At 36.8% G+C, this 22,278-nt stretch overlaps 2 protein-coding genes across 26 annotated transcripts in view; one reads left to right on the top strand and one right to left on the bottom strand.

Moving 5' to 3' along the window:
• The window catches only part of SHCBP1 (SHC binding and spindle associated 1), a 38,613-nt gene that overhangs the window by 1,689 nt on the left and 14,646 nt on the right, over positions 1 to 22,278 (bottom strand). For 20 of the 21 annotated variants that reach the window (XM_081508017.1, XM_081508016.1, XM_081508005.1 and 17 more), the window contains 7 exons: positions 20,395 to 20,628; positions 20,135 to 20,303; positions 19,711 to 19,831; positions 16,452 to 16,583; positions 15,673 to 15,791; positions 2,885 to 2,971; positions 2,332 to 2,473 (listed from right to left, as the gene is read on the bottom strand). In XM_081508017.1, coding sequence (XP_081364143.1) covers positions 2,332 to 2,473; positions 2,885 to 2,971; positions 15,673 to 15,791; positions 16,452 to 16,583; positions 19,711 to 19,831; positions 20,135 to 20,303; positions 20,395 to 20,628 — 1,004 coding nt within the window. The remainder of the gene's footprint in view (positions 1 to 2,331; positions 2,474 to 2,884; positions 2,972 to 15,672; positions 15,792 to 16,451; positions 16,584 to 19,710; positions 19,832 to 20,134; positions 20,304 to 20,394; positions 20,629 to 22,278) is intronic. The other variant, XM_081508021.1, reaches the window with a different exon arrangement.
• The window catches only part of DRC4 (dynein regulatory complex subunit 4), a 123,189-nt gene that overhangs the window by 96,913 nt on the left and 3,998 nt on the right, over positions 1 to 22,278 (top strand). The gene's annotated exons all lie outside the window — the stretch shown is intronic.

Here is a 22,278-nt window from a genome sequence, read left to right as displayed (position 1 = left end):
ATTCAACAGACCTCTCCTGGATAGTTACTAAGCACTGTATTAGAAGCTAAATACAAAGATAAACAGAACAGTACTAGTACTTTAGTTTCCCTAAAGGAACTCCTAAATTTAGCAGCTTTATAAGTGATTGCCTGCGATAGGCAGAATTCTAGATGGCCCTGTGATGCCTGCCCCTTGTTACTTTCACGACTGTTAAATGGTAAAAGGACCTTGCAGATGTAATTAAGGTTACTTATCAGTTGACCTTAAGAAAAGGATATAACTCAGGTATTCCTAACCTAATCATATGAATCCTTTAACAGCAAGGTTTTCCCTGGCTAGATGAAGAAGAGGAAAGCATAAAGAGACTTAAAGCGTGAGAAAGATTTGAAGCATGAGAGATTTGCTTTGAGGGAGGTCCTCTGTTGCTGAAATGGAGGGGGTCATGGGGCAATAACCCAAGAGTGATTCCCTAAGAGCTGAGAGCAACCCCTAGCCAACAGCTGGCAACAACAACGACAAAAGAAATCTCTGTCCTACAACCTCAAGGAAATTGATTCTGCCAACAACATAAGGAACTTGGAAGCAGATTCTCCCCCAGAGCTTTCAGATAAGGGGCCTGCCCAGCTGATACCTCACTTTCACCCTTGTGCGACTCTAAGCAGATAACCCAGCCAAGCTCACCTTAACTTCTGACCTATAGAACTATAGGGAGAAAAAGAACTAACAGATAGCTGGAGTGGACCTTGAAGGATGAGAAGGACTACTCATTATCCTTTAAAAGTTCCTCACCCATGCCAAGGCATAATCCTTCTGCATGACTGAGATTTCATAGTGATCTGGGTCATGGCTTGGAATTCAAGAATTCCCTGCAAATCAAAACCACAATGAGGTACCATCTCATGCTGGTCAGAATGGCTGCTACCAAAAAGTCTACAAACAATAAATGCTGGAGAGGGTGTAGAGAAAAGGGAACCCTCTTACACTGTTGGTGGGAATGCAAACGAGCATAGCCACTATGGAGATCAGTGTGGAGATTCCTTAAAAAACTGGAAACGGAACTGCCATATGACCCAGCAATCCAACTGCTGGGCATACACACCGAGGAAACCAGAATTGAAACAGACACGTGTACCCCAATGTTCATTGCAGCACTGTTAATAATAGCCAGGACATGGAAGCAACCTAGATGTCCATCAGCAGACAAATGAATAAGAAAGCTGTGGTACATATACACAACGGAATATTACTCAGCTATTAAAAAGAGTGCATTTGAATCAGTTCTAATGAGGTAGATGAAACTGGAGCCTATTATACAGAGTGAAGTAAGTCAGAAAGAAAAACACCAATATATTAATGCATATATATGAAATTTAGAAAGATGGTAATGATGACCCTATATGTGAGACAGCAAAAGAGAAACAGATGTAAAGAACAGACTTTTGGGCTCTGTGGGAGAAGGTGAGGGTGGGATGATTTGAGAGAATAGCATTGAAACATGTATATTATCATATGTGAAATAGATTGCCAGTCCAGGTTTGATGCATGAGACAGGGTGCTCAGCGCTGGTGCACTGGGATGACCCTGAGGGATGGGATGGGGAGGAAGGTGGGAGGGGGGTTCAGGATGGGGAACACATGTACACCCATGGCTAATTCATGTCAATGTATGGCAAAAACCACTACAATATTGTAAAGTAATTAGCTTCCAATTAAAATAAATTAAAAAAAAAAGAAATTCAAGAACTTCCAACTGAGTTAGCTCAGCTTTGCTGCCAAGAAAGACAGCTGTCAGGGAGACATTTATTTATTATTTTATTTTATTTTATTTTATTTTTTAATATTTTTAGTTATTTTAGTTGGGGGCCAATTACTTTACAATATTGTAGTGGTTTTTGCTATACATTGACATGAATCAGCCGTGGATCTGAGACATTTATTTTTACAAATAAAAAATAGAGGCAAACTCTATGATCCCCTCCAGTCAAATGCAGCTTTCAACCTGGCATATTCATTTTCCTGCCTCCATCCTTAAATGCTAAAAGGATTTGTTAGCAACAGCCTCTATTGCTAGTATATGCCCATCCTTATTCTATAAATTTAGAGAAAACCAAACATGATAAGGGAACTGCAGGACTACAGAAACCACACATCAAGGCTTTGACCAGCTGACCGTGAAAGTTTCTTTCACACCTAGATTCCATATTACAGCTTTACCAAGCTTCTCCATCTCTGTGCCTAAGTGTATGCTAGTTATCTTTTTTAAGGAGAAGATTTATATCTTTAATCAGAGCTTAATCCTGAAATAAACTAGGTCGAGTTTTTATTTTGAAAATTACTAAATATACCATACCTTCAGTTTCATCTTGGGCATCTTCTTGCAAGTCAGAGAAAATTGTAGGTTTCACCAAGACAACACCATAACCTTCATTATTATGTATGATATTATTCACCATGGATATTTTGGGAATGTCATAATGTTCATCTAAGAAGTCCTGTGACATTGAAAACAAATGTTTCAAGGAACTGTCACATTCAACACTGCCTGCTTTAAAAATCTTCTCACTTTTTTCAGGCTATTCTAAAAATAAAATAGAAAGCTATGCTTATTAATATGCGGTAGCACAATCTGAGCTCCGAATGACACAGCATTCCTCTGTCATTTCTGCAGATCTATGGACAGCAAAGTATTCACAAGAGACTTTCAACCACCAACTACTGATATCATTAAAATTTATATACTGTTTATGCTTTTTAAAACAGAAAATAACAGAAATAACATGGGAATTTCATAAAACATAACTGTTTCTTAGGTAAAACCTAAATTCTAAATTAAAAATTCTAAAACCTAAATTTAAAACCTAAATTCTACCCTTTGGAAAGAGGGTGTCTCAGCAGGGGCTCACCTTAATGAGGATCCCTTCCTTGCAGTGATGGATCCCGTTATCACTCAGAGCGCACTTACTCCCAGGATATATTTCTATACCAGCACCCTACAAGTTACATTTTAAAGTAATCACAGTCAGTTTTAAATAGGCAGGACTATAAAAGAAGGTTTATCACTTCTTAGAATTTTAATGTAGCACAAATATAAAGTGTTTTATAGAAAGTTTTATTAAGTATTTCTAATCAACATTTCCATTTGCTTTATTTCCAGCAAGTTGTCTATCATTTATCATATTCAAATACCATACAGACCCAGACACAGGCACATACACACACACACACACATACACACACACACACACACACACACACACACACACACACACACACACACACACACACACACACACCCAACAATGGCTAGAAGTTTCAACATTTGATGACTGTTTCACTCTTTCATTCTGGACAAATCAGTTTTCTGATTCTGCCCCAAAAATGTCAGTTAACAATTATGTTGAAAGAGGCACATATTAAAAATAACCATTCTCTTAGATATACTCAATTAGTTGGAGAACAGTGTTCATATCCAGTAAAATATTGTTAAATTGTAGATAGAAATAAAGCTCTATATTTTGAAAAGCACACCAGTTCAAGAATATCCCAACATAACTTGAAAATCATTTCTGTGAATTAAAATAACTAATGCTCCCCACTACTACACACGTTAAATTAGTAGCTAATTCAAATGTCCTGTTTATATACCCTGAGAGTAACTAGAACAATCCATGCATGGCCCAATTCTCTCACATTGTCCCTTGGCACCAAATGGTACCAACAAAAAAAAGTAACAGTAATAGGAATAATTTATTTCCTGACACTCTGCTAGGCACTTTAGTAAGTAAAAATGTTCACTCAAACCTCTATGATTATTTAAAAATTCACTTTTAGAATAATTTCATACACAATATCCTAGAAGAGTTGCAATTAACCATTTATGACACATCTATTGAATGTATGTTGAGTTGGTTCCCTAGGAATGGTAGAATACCATGAGAAAACATTTATTATTACTTCTCCCTTTAGAGATTACTGATATGTAGGGGCATGGTGACTTCACACCAATCTAACTCTCTGTAGAAGTCGTAAGATCTATGAAATGAGCCTTCAGCTCAGACTTTCAGTTTGTAGCTATATACAGAAATAGATTTATGGGGAATAACATTAAAAATACATACACAATAAAACAGTTTAAATATCAAATTATCAGGAATCATGTAAAGCCTGAAAAGAACAACTTAAGCCAGCAGCTACCTAGAAACTGGAACAATCATGGTCAAAATATATTATGAAACTGAACAGATATTTAATAACTAAAAAGAAACTGAAAAGGCTGCCTCTTCTAAGATGATGGTACAAGTAAAAATCATGGACATTATATATAAAACAAATATAATGTGATTGAAAAGTGGAATAAAGAAGCCAGACCACCTAGACACTTCAACCCCTGAGGAATGACACCAACCTAGTGTAGACTGGGTTTTCTTTTTGCCTCACATTTCCAGACATGAAACTAAAGAAGCTGGCAATCCATAAACATCAGACACACACCAGAAAAGCCTCCCCCAAATCCCACTCTCTCTACCCAAAGGGCTAGGCAAGCCTTGAAGGACAGAAAACTTTGAAACAATAACAGCTCTATTCTAGCCAAACACCATAGTAAAAAAATTAGTCCACTTCATCCATGCTGGCAAGTGCCAAGGGGGAGCCTACACTTCTACCATCTCAAGGCTGTGACTAAGCACCCCAATACTCACACAGGGGTAGTATCACTTAAAGCCAAAGATTTGCCAAAGATTTTCATCCCCACTAGCTGGTAACAAGTCCCTCACCCTCATGGAGACTACATATAGGGCCTGGACTCATATTCTCAACTGATAACAAGATGCTGCACCCACTCCCTACTGGAGTGGTGTCAGAGCAGGCCCAGTGGGAGGTCTAGATTTTCATCATTGCCAGTGGTAACAAGCCCACTGCCATGTGCCAGAGTGTCAGTGGAGACATGTAAGAAACTAGAATTCTCACATTCACCCACCAGTAACAAGGAGCTTTCTCACTCAATTTGGATACCAATGAAGGCCAAATGGGGAAGTTGGAGACCTGGTAGTAATAAGGCAGTAGCCTTTACCCCATTCCCTCCTGTAGTAGTGTAAGAGAACCCCACCTAAGACAGAAGATGCAGATTCTAATAATATAATACAAAACATCCAGGTTTTGAAAATCACTTGTCATATCAAGTGCCAAGAAGATGTCAAACTTAATAAAAGGTAATCAATACAAATCAAAACCAAGATGTCAGAGATGATGGAATTAGCTGACAAGGATTTTAAAGCAGCCAATTATTTTAGTGAGCAATTATAAAATACTTAAATGAAAAATAGAAGATTGAATAAGAAAATAGAAAGTCTTATCAAAGAAATAGAAGATATAAAGAACCAAATGGAAATTTCAGAAGTGAGAAATACTATAACTGAAATAAAAAGCTCAGTGGATGGGCACAACAGCATAAAGGAAAAGAACAGAGGAAAGAATCTGTGAAATGGAATACATAACAATAGAAATCATCCAGTCTGACAGAGAGGAAACAATCTGAAAAAGAAAAAAAAAAAGAACAGAACCTCAGGGACCTATAGGACAATAACAAAGGATCTAAAATTTTTGTTATCAGTAAAAAAAAGAAAAATCAAAGAAGAAATAGCTAAAAAAATCCCCAAATTTGGCAAGAGACATTAAACTTACAGATTCGAAAATCTGAGAAAACAGGATAAACTCAAAGAAATCCATTTCAAGGTACATCATAATTAAACTTATAAAAGCTTAAGGCCAAAAGGAGAGGGGAAAAAAGGAAAAGTTATCTTGAAAGCAGTCAAAGAAAAATAATGTCTTATTAGAGAAAAAATTCAAATAAAGAGGATTTCTCATCAGAAACCATGGAGGCCAGAAGAAAGTGGCACAGTATTGTTCAAAAGAGCTAGCAGAAAAGAGTTGTCAACTTAGAATCCTATATCCAGTGAAAATATTCTTTAGGAATAAAGAGAAATCAAGACATTCTAAGATGAAAGAAAGTGAATAGCATTTGACAAAAGCCAACACAAATTCATTATGAAAATTCTCAGAAAACAGAAATAGAGGACAACTTCCTTAATTTGATAAAGAATATTTACAAAAAAACCCTACAGTTAGACTGGTGGCAAAGATGGTGAAGTGGGAAGACCCTGAGTACCTCCCCCGAGAGGCACACCAAAAATAAACCATTTACCAAAGGGACTGTCAATGAGAACAACCAGGTAACTAGCAGAAACTATTTCCCACAATTAAAGTTACAAAGAAGGAACTGCAAAGAGACAGATAGAAAGGGCAGAGACACAGTACAGTCAAGGCCTACACCCCCAGGGTTGGCAACCCACAAACAGGAATTAGGCAAAATGAGGTAACAGAGGAACATGTTCCAAAAAAGAAACAAGACAAAAAAATCCCACAAGAATTAAGTAAAGTGGAGATAGGCAATCTACCTGATAAAGAGTTCAAGGTAATGATCAAAAGATGATTGAAGAACTCTGGAGAAAACTGGATGAATACAATGAATTTAACAAAGACTTAGAACATATAAAAAAGAACCAAACAGAGATGAAATGCAATACCTGAAATGAAAAATACACTAGAAGAAATCAATAGTAGATTAAATGATGCAGAGAAACAAATCAGCAATCTGGAAAAGAGACAGAAATCACTGAAGCTGAACAGAAAAAAAGAATGAAAAGAAATGAGGACAAATTTAAGTGGCTTGTGGGAGAACATTCACATTGTAAGGATCCCAGGAGAACACCAAGAGAAAGGGGCAAAGAACACACTTAAAGACATAAAACCTGAAAACTTCCCTAATCAAGGAAACAAAAATCTAGGTCAGGAAACAGAGCAAGTCCCAAATAGGATCAAACCAAAGAGGACCACATCAACACATATTATAATTAAAACGGCAAAAATTAAAGAGAGAATATTAAAAGTAGCAAGGGAGGACTTCTCTGGTGGTTCAGTGGTTAGGAATCCACCTGCCAATGCAAGACACAGGTTTGATCTCTGGTCCAGGAAGATCCCACATGCCGTAGAGCAACTATGCCCATGCACCACAACTACTGAGCCTGTCTGCTGCATCTACTGAAGTCCATGTGGTTAAGGCCTGTGCTCTGCAATGAGAAGCCCACATACCACAACAAAGAGTAGCCTCCACTCGCCATAACTAGAGAAAGTCTGTCAGCAGCAACAAAGATCCAGCACAACCAAAAAATAAATAAAATTTTAAAAAAGGAAAAAGCAGCAAGGGAAAAGCATCAAGTTATATACAACGGGACTCCCATAGGATATCAGCTGACTTTTCAGCAGAAACTCTGAAAGCCAAAGGGCACAATATATTTAAAGTGATAAAAGGGAAAAAACTAAAATCAGGAATATCTGTGAAAATAATCTGAAAAATATATATATATACATATATATGTTTTAACAGAATCATTTTGCTGTACACCTGAAACTAAAACAGTATTGTAGTATATCAACTATACTTGAACAAACAAACAAAAAAGAAATCCCTTTATCAGACACCAGCTGATTAAAAGGCCAGCATATTTCATAGTCCACTCAAAAGAAGAGAAGGGCAACAGGGATGGCCAGGGACAGATCAAGACACTCCTGGCCTGAAATGTGGTGGGAAGGAAGATATTCTGCAGGGACAGTGAAGATAAGAGGGGTTAAGGAGAAAACTGGAGCCCAAAGGATGTATCCCACCATCCTGGCTGCTTCATTCCCTTTTTACTGAGATACAACTCACATACCATGCAATTCACCCAGTTAAGTTTAATGTACCATTTGATAGTTTTTAGTTTAGTACTCTTGCCTGGAAAATCCTATGGACAGAGGAGCCTGGTAGGCTATAGTCCATGGGGTCGCTAAGAGTCGGACACGACTGAGCGACTTCACTTTCACTTTTCCCTTTCATGCACTGGAGAAGGAAATGGCAACCCACTCCAGTATTCTTGCCTGGAGAATTCTAGGGACGGCGGAGCCTGGTGAGCTGCCGTCTATGGGGTCACACAGAGTCGGACACGACTGAAGCGACTTAGCAGCAGCAGCAGTTTATTCACAGAGTTGTGCAGCCATTACCACAGTCAATGTTAAAACACTTTCATCATCTTAGAACAAGACCCTGTACCCTTCAGCTATTACTCCAACCCCTCTTTCCCACTCTATGCCCAGCCCTAGGCAACCACTGCTTTAGTTTCAATGCATATAGATGTGGCTATCCTGGACATTTCAAATAAAATGAATTATATACTATGTTGAAAAAAAGAGAGAGAATACTTTATCCAGCAAGGCTTTCACTCAGATTTGATGGAGAGATCAAAAGTAAAGCAAAAACTAAAAGCATTAAGCACCACAGAACCAGCTTTGCAAGAAATCTCACATGGAATTCTCTAAGCAAACAAGAAAGGTCACAACTAGAAACATGAAAATTATGAAAGGAAAAAGCTCATTGATTGATAAAAGGAGTTATACAGTAAAAGTAGTAAATCAACCATGTACAAAGCTCACAGGAAGGTTAAAAGATATAGTAAAATCATCTATATGTGCAATAAGTAGTTAAGGGATATACAAAAGGATGTAAAATAAAATGTCAAAAGACAGTAACTGTAGGGGCAGGAGAGTAAAATTGCAGGGTTGTTAAAAATGCATTTGAAATTGAGATTAGCAACTTAAAATAATCACATATACATAAAAGTTGATATATATGAATCTCACTGTAACCACAAATCAAAAATATATAATAGACAACACTAAAAGATAAAGGAATCCAAACATAACAGTAAAGATAGTCATTAAATCATAAGGGAAGAGAACAAAAGAAAAGAAAGGAACAATAAAGAACTACAAAAACAACCCCAAAACGAAGAATAAAATAATAAGTACGTATCTATCAAAACTTTAAATGTAAATGGACTCCAATTAAGACACAGAGTAGCTGAATGGATATAAAACAAGACCCATATATATATACTGTCTACAAGAAACTACTTCCTGATCTGAAAACACACAAACTGGAAATGAACGAATGAAAAATGGTACTCCATGCAAATGAAAACTGAGATAGCAATACTTATACCAAACAAAATAGACTTGAAAACAAAAACTGTAACAAGAGATAACAAAGGACATGACATAAATACAAAGGAGTAGACCCAACAAGAAGATATATCAATTGTAATTATGTATGCACTGATACGGGTAATATAAAGAAACTGACAGTAACACAATGATAGTAGACTACTTAACACCTCCTCAATGGATACATCATCTAGAGAGAAAATCAATAAGGAAACACTGGCCAGATGGACTTAATAAATACCATTCCATCCAAAAGAAGCAGAAGACATCCTTTACGCATGGCAATTCTACAGCCAGAAAACAAATCTCAGAATTCTAGAAAACTGAAATCCTATCAAGCACCTTTTCTGATCACAATGATATGAGACTAGAAATCAACTACAAGAAAAAAAACTGCAAAAAACACAAACATGTACAAGGTAAACAACATGATACTAAACAAACAATGGGTCACTGAAGAAATCAAAAAATACCTGAAGACAGATGAAAACAGATGATCCAAAACACAGTGATGAAAATACAAACACAATGATCCAAAATCTATGGGATGCAGCAAAAGCAGTTCTAAGGGGCAAGTTTACAGTGAAACAAGCCTACTTCAGAAAACAAGAAAGATCTCAAATAAACAATGTAATGTTAAAGGAACTAGAAAAAGAACAAAGAAACTCCAAAGTCAGGATAAGGAAATATATAACAAAGATCAGAGTATAAATAAATGAAGAGACTGAAAAATAATAGAAAAGTTCAATGAAATCAAGAGCTGGTTCTTTGAAAATATAAACAAAATTGATGAACCTTGAGCCAGACTCACAAAGAAAAAAGAGAGGGCCCAAATAAAACCAGAAATGAAAGAGGACAAGTTACAACTGATACTGCAGAAATACAAAGGATCATCTAAGATTACAAGGAACAATTGCTGCTGCTGGCGCTAAGTTGCTTCAGTCGTGTCCAACTCTGTGCGACCCCATAGACGGCAGCCCACCAGGTTCCCCCATCCCTGGGATTCTCCAGGCAAGAACACTGGAGTGGGTTGCCATGTCCTTCTCCAATGCATGAAAGTGAAAAGTGAAAGTGAAGTCACTCAGTCGTGTCCGACTCTTCACGACCCCATGGGATTTTCCAGGCAAGAGTACTGGAGTGGGGTGCCATTGCCTTCTCTGACAAGGAACAACTACATGCCAATAAAATGGACAACCTAGAAGTAATAGATTATCTCTAGAAAAGTACAATATTTAAAGACCAAATCAGGAATAAATAGAAAATATGAACATATCAATTACCAGTAATGAAATTGAATCAGTAATTTAAAAAGCTCCCAGCAAACAAATGTCCAGGACCAGACAGCTCCACAGGTGAATTCTACCAAACATACAAAGAAGAGTTTACATCTACCCTTCTTAAATTATCCCCCAAAATTGAAGAGGTACATTCCCAAACTCATCCATGAGGCCACCATCACTCTGATATCAAAACCAGAAAGAGACACCACACATACAAAAAAAATCACAGGCCAATATTCTTGACAGTCATAGATGAAAAAATCCTCAACAAAATATTAGCAAATAGAATCCAACAATACATTAAAAGGATCATACACTATGATCAAGTGGGATTAACCTCAGAGATACACAGATGGTTCAATATCTGCAAATCAATCAACATGACACAACACATTAACAAATGAAAGAATAAAAAAATCATTTGATAATCTCAGTTGATGCAAAGAAAACTTTGGACAAAATTCAATATCCATTTATGATAAAAATTCTCAACAAAGTGCCCATTAATGGAATATACCTCAATATAATGAATGATATACAGCTAATACCATACTCAATGGTGAGAAGCTGAAAGTATTTTCTCTAACATCAGGAAAACATGACACGGATGCCCATTCTCATCATTATTATTCAATGTGGTACTGAAAGTCTAACCACAGCAATCAGATAAGAGATAAAAGAAATCCAAATAGGAAAGAAGTAAAACCATCACTGTTTTCAGATGACATGATACTATCCATCAAAAATCCTAAAGACATCACCAAAATCCTACTAGAACTCATCATGAATTTGGTAAAATTGCAGGATACAAAATTAACATACAGAAATCTGTTACCTTTCCATACATTAATTATCAGAAAGAGAAATTTAAAAAACTATCCAATTTACAATCACATCAAAAAGAATACTTAGAACTAAGTCTAATTAAGGAGGTAAAAAACCTGTATACTTAACGAGACTTCCCTGGTGGTCCAGTGGTTAAGACTGCACTTCACTGTAGGGTGTGTGGGTTCAATCCCTAGACAGGGAACTAAGATTCCATAGGCCACATGGCATAGCCAAGAGAAAAAACAAACCTGCACTTAGAAAATGTAAGAAACTGATGAAAGAAATCAAAGATGACACAAACAGATGGAAAGATACACTGTGCTGGTGGACTGGAAGAATACTGTTAAAATGACCACACTACTCAACAAAATCTACATATTCAAAGCAATTCCTATCAAAACACTAATGGCATTTTCCACAGAATTAGAATAATTCTAAAATTTGTATGGAAACACAAAAGACCCCAAATAGCCAAAACAATATTGAGAAAGAACAACAAAACAAGAGCTACCATGTTCCCTGATCTCAAGCTATACTACAAAGCTGTAGTAATCAAAACAGTATGGTACTGGCACAAAAACAGGAGAAATCTTTGCACCCTAGAGCTAGACAAAGAGTTCTTACACATAAAAGGAAAAATTGATAAACTAGGCTTCATCAAATTTTAAAACTTTGCTCTGTCTGTAAAAGCCTCATGAAAACAATGAAAAAACAAGCTACACACTAGCACATCTGTAAACGACGTACCCAACTGAGGATTCATATCCAGAATTTATAAAGAACTCTCAAAACTCTATAGTTTGAAAAAAAAAATACAATCAGCAAATGGACAAAAGTCATGAATTTTTCACTGAAGGTAAGGATGGCAAAAAAGCATATGAAAAAATGTTCATCATCATTAAGCACTCAGTTCAGTTCAGTTCAGTTCAGTCGTTCAGTCATGTCCGACTCTTTGGGACCCCATGAATTGCAGCACGCCAGGCCTCTCTGTCCATCACCAACTCCCGGAGTCTACCTAAACGCATGTTCATCGAGTCGGTGATGCCATCCAACCATCTCATCCTCTGTCGTCCCCTTCTCCTCCTGCCCCCAATCCTACCCAGCATTAGGGTCTTTTCCAATGAGTCAACTCTTTGCATGAGGTGGCCAAAGTACTGGAGTTTCAGCTTCAACATCAGTCCTTCCAATGAACACCCAGGACTGATCTCTTTTAGGATGGATTGATTGGATCTCCTTGCAGTCCAAGGGACTCTCAAGAGTTTTCTCCAACACCACAGTTCAAAAGCATCAACTCTGCGGTGCTCAGCTTTCTTCACCGTCCAACTCTCACATCCATACATGACCACTGGAAAAACCATAGCCTTGACTAGACGGACCTTTGTTGGCAAAGTAATGTCTCTGCTTTTAAATATGCTATCTAGGTTGGTCATAACCTTCCTTCCAAGGAGTAAGCGTCTTTTAATTTCATGGCTGCAATCACCATCTGCAGTGATTTTGGAGCCCAAAAAAATAAAGTCTGACACTGTTTCCACTGTTTCCCCATCTATTTGCCATGAAGTGATGGGACCAGATGCCATGATCTTAGTTTTCTGAACGTTGAGCTTTAAGCCAACTTTTTCACTCTCCTTTTTCACCTTCATCAAAAGGCTCTTTAGTTCTTCTTCACTTTCTGCCATAAGGGTGGTGTCATCTGCATATCTGAGGTTATTGATATTTCTCCCAGCAATCTTGATTCCAGCTTGTGTTTCTTCCAGCTCAGCGTTTCTCATGATGTACTCTGCATAGAAGTTAAATAAGCAGGGTGACAATATACAGCCTTGACGTACTCCTTTTCCTATTTGGAACCAGTCTGTTGTTCCATGTCCAGTTCTAACTGTTGCTTCCTGACCTGCATACAGGTTTCTCAAGAGACAGGTCAGATGGTCTGGTATTCCCGTCTCTTTCAGAATTTTCCACAGTTTATTGGGATCCACACAGTCAAAGGCTTTGGCATAGTCAATAAAGCAGAAATAGATGTTTTTCTGGAACTCTCTTGCTTTTTGGATGATCTGGCGGATATTGGCAATTTGATCTCTGGTTCCTCTGCCTTTTCTAAAACCAGCTTGAACATCTGGAAGTTCACGGTTCACGTATTGCTGAAGCCTGGCTTGGAGAATTTTGAGCATTACTTTACTAGCATGTGAGATGAGTGCAATTGTGCAGGAGTTTGAGCATTCTTTGGCATTGCCTTTCTTTGGGATTGGAATGAAAACTGCCCTTTTCCAGTCCTGTGGCCACTGCTGAGTTTTCCAAATTTGCTGGCATATCGAATGTAGCACTTTCACAGCATCACCTTTGAGGATTTGAAATAGCTCAACTGGAATTCCATCACCTCCACTAGCTTTGTTCGTAGTGATGCTTTCTAAGGCCCACTTGACTTCACATTCCAGGATGTCTGGCTCTAGGTGAGTGATCACACCATCGTGATTATCTGGGTCGTGAAGATCTTTTTTGTACAGTTCTTCTGTGTATTCTTGCCACCTCTTCTTAATATCTTCTGCTTCTGTTAGGTCCATACCATTTCTGTCCTTTATCAAGCCTATCTTTGCATGAAATGTTCCTTTGGTAGCTCTAATTTTCTTGAAGAGATCTCTAGTCGTTCCCTATCTGTTGTTTTCCTCTATTTCTTTGCACTGATCGCTGAGGAAGGCTTTCTTATCTCTCCTTGCTATTCTTTGGAACTCTGCATTCAGATGGGAATATCTTTCCTTTTCTCCTTGCTTTTCGCTTCTCTTCTATTCCAAGCTATCTGTAAGGCCTCCTCAGACAGCCATTTTGCTTTTTTGAATTTCTTTTCCATGGGGATTGTCTTGATCCCTGTCTCCTGTACAATGTCACGAACCTCTGTCCATAGTTCATCAGGCACTCTGTCTATCAGATCTAGTCCCTTAAATCTATTTGTCACTTCCACTGTATACTCATAAGGGATTTGATCTAGGTCATACCTGAATAGACTATTGGTTTTCCCTACTTTCTTCAGTTTAAGTCTGAATTTGGCAATAAGCAGTTCATGATCTGAGCCACAGTCTGCTCCCGGTCTTGTTTTTGCTGACTGTATAGAGCTTCTCCATCTTTGGCTGCAAAGAATATAATCAATCTGATTACGGTGTTGACCATCTGGTGATGTCCACGTGTAGAGTCTTCTCTTGTGTTGTTGGAATAGGGTGTTTGCTATTACCAGTGCGTTCTCTTGGCAAAACTCTATTAGCCTTTGCCCTGCTTCATTCTGTACTCCAAGGCCAAGTTTGCCTGTTACGCCAGGTGTTTCTTGACTTCCTACTTTTGCATTCCTCCCCCCCCATTAAGCACTAGGGAAATACAAGTTAAAACACACCTATCAGAATGGCTAAAATTAAGAAGTAGTGAAAATACCAAATATGGATCATTGGATCCATGATACCAAACGAAAAATTGGATCCAATACCAAAAATTAGATCAAAAATACCAAACTGGATCATTCAGACTTTGTTAGTGGGGATGTAAAATGGTACAACTAGTCCAGAAAACAGTTTGGCAGTTTGTTAAAAAAAAAAGTAAGCACACAGCTAACCACATGTCCTGCAACTATACTTCTAGGCATTTACTCCAGAGAAATGAAAATGACGTTCACACAAAAACCTGTACACCAATGTTTACAGGAGCTGTATTTTTCCAAAATCCCCAAACTGAAAACAACAGATATTATTCAACAAATGAACAGTTAAAAATGTGGAACAATCATACCCAGAATACTACTTAGCAATAAAAAAAGAACTTATTGGTACATGTAACAACCTATATATAGCTCCAGAGAACTGTGCTGAGTGAAAAAAGCCAGTTCCAAAAGGGTGTATACTGTATGATTCTAGTTACATAACATATTTGAAATGATGAAGTAACAGAAATGGAGAACAGATTAGCATTTGCCCGTGGTTAAGGAGAAGGTCTCAAGGAGAGGCACATAGACAGCTTTAAAGAGCAACATGAAGGATTCCTGTAGTGATGGAAATATTCAACTTAACTGAATTTTATCCTGGTTGTGATGCTGTACTATAGTTTTGGAAGACGTTACAGTTAGAGGAAACTGGTAAAAATTACACATACACGCTATTTCTGTATTATTTCTTACTACAGAATGTGAATTTATAATTATCTGAAAATAAAAATTTAATTTAAAAACAGCAACCAAGCCTCAATTACTACATCATTTACAAAGTTACAACTTAAAAAGTCTAACCTCTTTTTTAAAGATATGACAGAGAAACTGTGAGATGTATTATTGTCTTCCTGACTTGAAAATGCTAAACAAGAACATTATACGATTGAGTCTGGCCAACTTAATGCATGTAAGTATCTGAAGTTCTCTGAAGAAAGAGAACAGAAGTATGCATTTATATCTTGTCCCACATTTTATTTACCTGTTTAGAACTTAAACCTAAGCTACTCCCCAAAAGGATAAGAGATTATCATACCTTGGCACCATATAAATCTGAGTTCTTCATTAAAAATTCTGCTGATGTTCGTACTGTGACTCCTGTAGTTTCACACTGCAGTACACAGTTTTCCAATGTAGTCTTGCCACGGTGAATGACTATGATGAAAACATGCAATCAAATGCTTTAATAAGTAATGTGTCTTTTACAATATTAGAAATGGCCTAGAGTTGATATTAGATACAGTCTAAATAATTCTCATTTAAACTTCGTTACTGAAATCATGAATTCTTATTTTATAAAAACAATGACTATTTTGAGCTATTTTCTAAAATCTAAAAGCAGTATTGTTAAAAAAGAATGACTTGACCTCAGAAATGCAAAATCATGTCAAAAATCACTTCTCGTTACAAAAAAAAAATTAAGAAAGTAACTTTCATGACTATCTTACAAAAGAGAAGAAAAGGAGGCCCAATTCAAAATAGGGGATACAAATCCCAGGAAACAAGTACTATCACAATGTGAAGATAGCTGGTTTGAGTCCAGGACTAAATCAAAGAACACAGATCACATATTGGAATGTTTTAAAAGAAAAAAATGATCACTCGGAAACAAATATTAAACTAACAAATTTTCAAGAATACATTGAACTATTTTTCACTTTAGAGTAAGCTTCCTAAGTTGTCAAGCTATGTACATAATTATCAGCTTTTCATACTACTCAAAAGTGGTATTTCATTAAATTCTATCTTCCAGGGGAAGTAAAGTTTTTCTTCAAAACCTGGAACAAATAATAAATGAAATATTCAGATATTTACTTAAGATTCCTTCTACGGCATCATGCTGAACAAATTTTATGCTTGAGATTTTAATATCCGCACCCGTACAATCCACAAAAGTGTCTCCTTTGCCTCTCTTTTCTATCACAATATCATCTGGTAGACCGTATCCTAAGGAAGACAGCAAGAACATTTAGGATAGGGGAAGGGAGATGTCTAAACACAAAATTTCTATGACAGATTTCTTCATTATAAATGACTCCAAATGATATTTGAGACCAGTCAACCCAGTTACGTGTAAATAAAATCAAGGGACTTCCCTGGGGGTTCCGTTGTTCAGACTTTGCCTTCCAATGCAGGGGGTACAAGCTAGACCCCTGGTTGGGGAGCTAAGATCCCACATGCCTCATGGTCAAAAAACCAAAACGTAAAACAGAAGCAATATTGCAACCAATTCAATAAAAACTTCTTTAAAAAAAAAAAAGGTCCACATGAAAAAAAAGAAAAATCTTTAAAAAAAATAAATAAAATCTATTTCTCCACGTATCTAGCTTAAGTTTTACCAAGGTATACAATTTGTTAACAATTACCTGCATATCAAGAAGACTACCCCCATCAGTCATCTCATACCAGTTTTGGCAGTAAACTCACTTATAAAACTGCTATTAAAAAACATAATAATCTTAAGTTACTCACAGCTGGGTCAGAAGGCTTTAATGCATTTAGCCCTTATAAGTTTTTACTTCCCAATTCAAAGATTCTATTATTCTAACGCAGTTAGGTTTGAAAAAGCATAGGCATTTCTCAGGATTTTCTCATTTTTATATTCTCTTAACAAGATTTACCTAAAATTTGACAAACTGGCTTAGAACAGTTTTAACTATTGGAAAAATAGGTCTACCTTGTAGACCAATAAAAATAAAAAACAATAAAAAACATTGTTCTCTGCAAATCTTAATGAAACTAATAATGCAGGTAGACCTCTGAATGGGCTTATGAAAAACCGGAGTATCAAAAACTAGAAAACTTTTGCCTGACTTTATCATAAACCAGAATTACACAGACAAAGCTTTAAGAATTAACTCTCATTGTCTAAATGTCAAAGACTCATTGTTGAGTCTTTGCTTGAGGATATGAAAGTAGTAAAACATTAAACAGGCAAGATCTCTAAAGTTTTCTGCATTTGAAGAGGGTGGGGGCACTAGAGAATGCAAGAGGACTCCACCCATGGGAATGCTACTAATGCTGTATTCTGGATGACTAGATTGTAAAATTTTTCCCCTGATTCTTTTTATGTATCTATGTGTACTTTGCACATTTTTTAAAATAATAACTTTTTATCAGCAGAAAAATTAAAAATATAAAAAGAATGGCCATATTACATTATATAAACAAGTTACATAATCCTAGCAGTTTAAAACACAAAGCCTTCACTTAAGTGAATGGATTTTCTAAACAAGAAAAATCCTATTATAAGTACTATTAATACCATGCAAATAGTGGGTACTCAACATATATCTCTTGTTATGTGTTAGCTATAGCTCAGATAAGCTATCAAGCTTTAATCTACCTCATGAACAATTACTCCATATAGTCACACCAGAGATACCATCTGATTCCCCAAATTCTCAGAAATGCCCTATGTTCATATATTTATAGTCATTCTTACACTTAACTATCAGAATTTTATATGGTTATATTTATGTGTTTAGTTGCTCAGTTGTGTCTGACTCTTTGTGATCCCATGGACTATTGCCTGCCAGGCTCCTCTGCCCATGGAATTTTCCAGGCAAGAACACTGGAGTGGGGTGCCATTTCCTACACCAGAGGATCTTTCTGACCCAAGGATCGAGCTCTCATCTCTTGCATCTCCTGCAATGGCAGGTGGATTCTTTACCACTAGCACCACCTGGGAAAGTGAGTCGCTCAGTCGTCTCCAACTCTTTGCAACCCCATGGACTACACAGTCCATGGAATTCTCCAGGCCAGACTACTGGATTGAGTAGCCTTTCCCTTCTCCAGGGGATCTTCCCAACCCAGGGATCGAACCCAGGTTTCCTGCATTGCAGGCAGATTCTTTACCAGTTGAGCCACAGGGAAGTCCAAGAATACTGGAGTGGGTAGCCTATCCCTTCTCCAGGGGATCTTCCTGACCCAGAAATCGATCCAGGGTCTCCTGCATTGCAGGCAGATTCTTTACCAACTGAGCTATCAGGGAAGCCCTGGTTATTTATGGCACATTGGCACAATTACATTATAATTTCCTCACCAATCTAGGAAGAATGCTTATCCACCATACAATCTATAATATCAATGTTGTTTGCACTATGCCAAAAAAATTGTGTTTTTATTGCTGTGATTTATTCTGCAGATGTGTTATTTATAAAACACACATCTGTTATATATCAAATGTTGGAGAGGAAACAGAACAAAAATTACACACATAAAACAAAAAAGGGGGTAAAGTGATGTACTGGTAAACAGCAGGATATTAAACTCCCAGCCTAGCTTCTATTAAGAAGTTTTGACAAGATAAAGAACATAGCTTAAGCAGTTGGTGAACAGCTGCACCAATCCCAAAATGATAAATGATTTTTTGCTTACAAGTTTTATTGCTAACTTGAAGTTCTTTTGATAAATAGTTGAACAGGTACATCTAAATTTGACAAGCTATGGAAATACAAAAGACCAAGCTGAACTACTGTAAAGCAACCTAAATTTAGGAATCACTCTAAATGTACAATAAGATTATAACAGCTAAAAGCTATTTTTAATAGACTCTTTGGAATTTGTAACATTCAGAAGTCCTTAAAATAATTAAGATAAAGATTTTCAATCTACTTTCAAGTTGGACCTATAGGTCTCACAAAAATAAGCTAAATTTAAAACAAAAACCACACACCAATATATCTACAACATACATGAAAAAAGAGGAGACAACAAATTAAAAAATAGTAAACTTAAAAAAAAAATATTGCTGGGAATGTTTTTTTTATTCTAGAAATGAATTCATTTTCATCAACCACCTATAGTCTGGAATTACGTTTCTCCCTAGTGGTTGTTCCTCTATATTTTTATCTTCCCAACATTTATAATGTCGTAAAGACTCATACTTTACGTTGCTCAAACTCTGAGTCAATAACCTATACACTTCAAAAACCCTTAATGTTTCAAAGCAACTCATTTGAAATCAATTGGGTTGAAATAAGATTCTCAGAGCTTCAACAAGATCAGTGATTTCCTATTTTCTTAAGTGTCTCATGCAGGAGAGTTTGGTTGTATGATCTTCCATACTCACCTTCCAACTCAATGGAGTCAGCAATGGAGAATGCACCATGCACCACATAATGGCCAGGACAAACAATAACAGTGTCACCCTCATAGCAGGCATTTATAGCAGACAACGGATCACTATGGAACTAGAAAACAACAACAACATATTGCAAATATATACCCGTCAAATGCAACCTGAGTATTACTCCAGGTGCCTTCATGTTTCATTTTGAAAAGGGAGCCAAAACTGTATATTTATCTCCTTTACTATTGCACTGAGCCCAGTATGTGACTGATAAGTGACTAATGCTGCGGAAAGGCAGCGCTCTCACTACTTTCCACTCCACGAAAACCAGCTCAGGGAAACATCTATAAACTTTCTGTAGAATTCAGGAAAGCCTAGGGTGAATCAGACAAAAAAAACCAACCAGAAGAAACTCTCCTTTTACCTGAATCTCTATTTCTTCCTTACAAGGCTCTGGGCAAAGCCTATCCCTGAGCAGGGACCGCAGCAGACCAGTCATCATGGTGGAGGAGACCACATGGGTGACCTTCTGGCCATTTGGACGGATGCCTTTTGCTTGTATATTAGAATTCTTCTGATAACCAAATACATATCTTAAAGAAACCAAACAGACCTGTCAGTTCTCAGTAAGACAGCTGGTTAGAAAAGATGCTGACTAGTTGAGAATAATAAAGATACACATACCTCAACAAAGGATTCTCAATGAGTTTTAGCTTTTGTTTCAACTGTTCGATCTCTGAATACAACTTTAACCCTTCCACCATGGAGATGTTTTCCTGCTCAGAATCAGAGTTACAATTTGACAAACTGCTTCTCAGATTTAAAAATTTCCTGTAACTCTCCTCACATTGAGTCAACAGATTTTGGTAGTCAACAATAAGTCCTGAAGGAACTCGGTCTTCAAGAATGTCATAATGCCTGAAAGTTTAAAAGCAAATTGAAACCCATTGCCTTTCAGACACATTTTCCCATCATTAAGACAGCCATTTAGTCCTCAAAGACCCCATTAGAAAAGTGTCTCAGAGTATGCAACTCAGCAACATGTTAAGTCTTACTAAATAGGTGGATATTATTGAAAGTTTTAAAGACCACTTCATTAAGGCCACTAATTTTTCTCTTTTGAGGAGTTGCTATTTTTTTCCCCTTAGATCCAAGCATTTGTTTTTGAAGCACTGAAAGCTTATGTTGCACAATTTGTAATTATTATTTAATAAGAAATTATTTTCTCATATATTAAATTCAAAATCTTAATAAGTGGGTGGCAGTGGACAATCTGGAGGTGGGGTGGGGAGGAAAGCATCCCAAATAGTTCACAACAATGTTTAAGATTACCACATTTATAGGATTAAAAATTTTAAATGATTCAAATCATCTAGTCCTTTCCTGCATTTAAAGCACTATGGAGCAGAATTTGTTGAATATTTCTTCAGGAAGATTATTAGAGTATTTCAAAAACACAAGCCTTTGAGATTCTGAGAAAAAAAGTAAAGTTGTTATTACTAAACTAGAGAGTGATTAAAACAAAATAACCTTGTATTGGACAACACTGTTGGCACTTAAAGTTTATTATTGATTTATATACCTTCTCAAATATATAAACACAACAAAAAGTTCTTCTAGATGCAATAGTTTATAAATGTGCAATTAAGTTAATGGATATGAAATGGATTTGAAAATAAATTGCAATATTATTTCATTACCTATAGTTTTAAAATAATTGCTTTATTTCTCAAGTATATTGACTTAGGCCAGAGCTTCTTTTTTTAAAAACTAATTTATTTATTTTAATTGGAGGCTAATTACTTTACAATATTGTGGTGGTTTTTGCCATACACTGACACGAATCAGCCACGGGTGTACATGTGTCCCCCTCACCCCATCCTGAGCCCCTCTCCCACCTCCCTCCCCATCACATCCCTCTGGGTTGTCCCAGTACACCATCGGCTTTGAGTGCCCTGCTTCATGCATCAAACTTGGACTAGTCATCTGTTTCACATATGGTAATATACATGTTTCAATGCTATTCTCTCAAATCATCCCACCCTCACCTTTTCCCAGAGTCCAAAAGTCTGTTCTTTACATCTGTGTCTCTTTTGCTCTCTTACATGAAGGGTCGTCATTACCATCTTTCTAAATTCCATATATATGTGTTAATATACTGTACTGGTGTTTTTCTTTCTGTCTTACTTCACTCTATATAATAGGCTACAGTTTTATCCAACTCTGAAGAACTGACTCAAATCTATTCTTTTTTATAGCTGAGTAATATTCCATTGTGTGTATGTACCACAACTTTCTTATCCATTCGTCTTTCAGTAGAAATCTAGGTTGCTTCCACATCCTAGCTATTGTAAATAGTGCTGCGATGAACATTGGGGTACACGTGTCTCTTTCAATTCTGGTTTCTTTGTGTATGCCCAGCAGTCGGATTGCTGGGTTTTATAGGCCAGAGCTTCTTAACCTTGGCTGCTTATTAGAATCACTGGGGAACTTTAAAAAATACAGATACTCAGATCCCTATCCAGACCAATTAAATTAGTCTCTAGAAGCAGAGGAGTATTTTTTTTT

The sequence above is a fragment of the Giraffa tippelskirchi genome, chromosome 7 (assembly GCF_054371585.1).
Source record: "Giraffa tippelskirchi isolate mGirTip1 chromosome 7, T2T-mGirTip1v1.2.pri, whole genome shotgun sequence".
Classification (NCBI taxonomy): Eukaryota; Metazoa; Chordata; class Mammalia; order Artiodactyla; family Giraffidae; genus Giraffa; species Giraffa tippelskirchi.
Note: the sequence above shows the minus strand (reverse complement) of the source record. Positions and strands in the feature narration are given on the sequence as shown.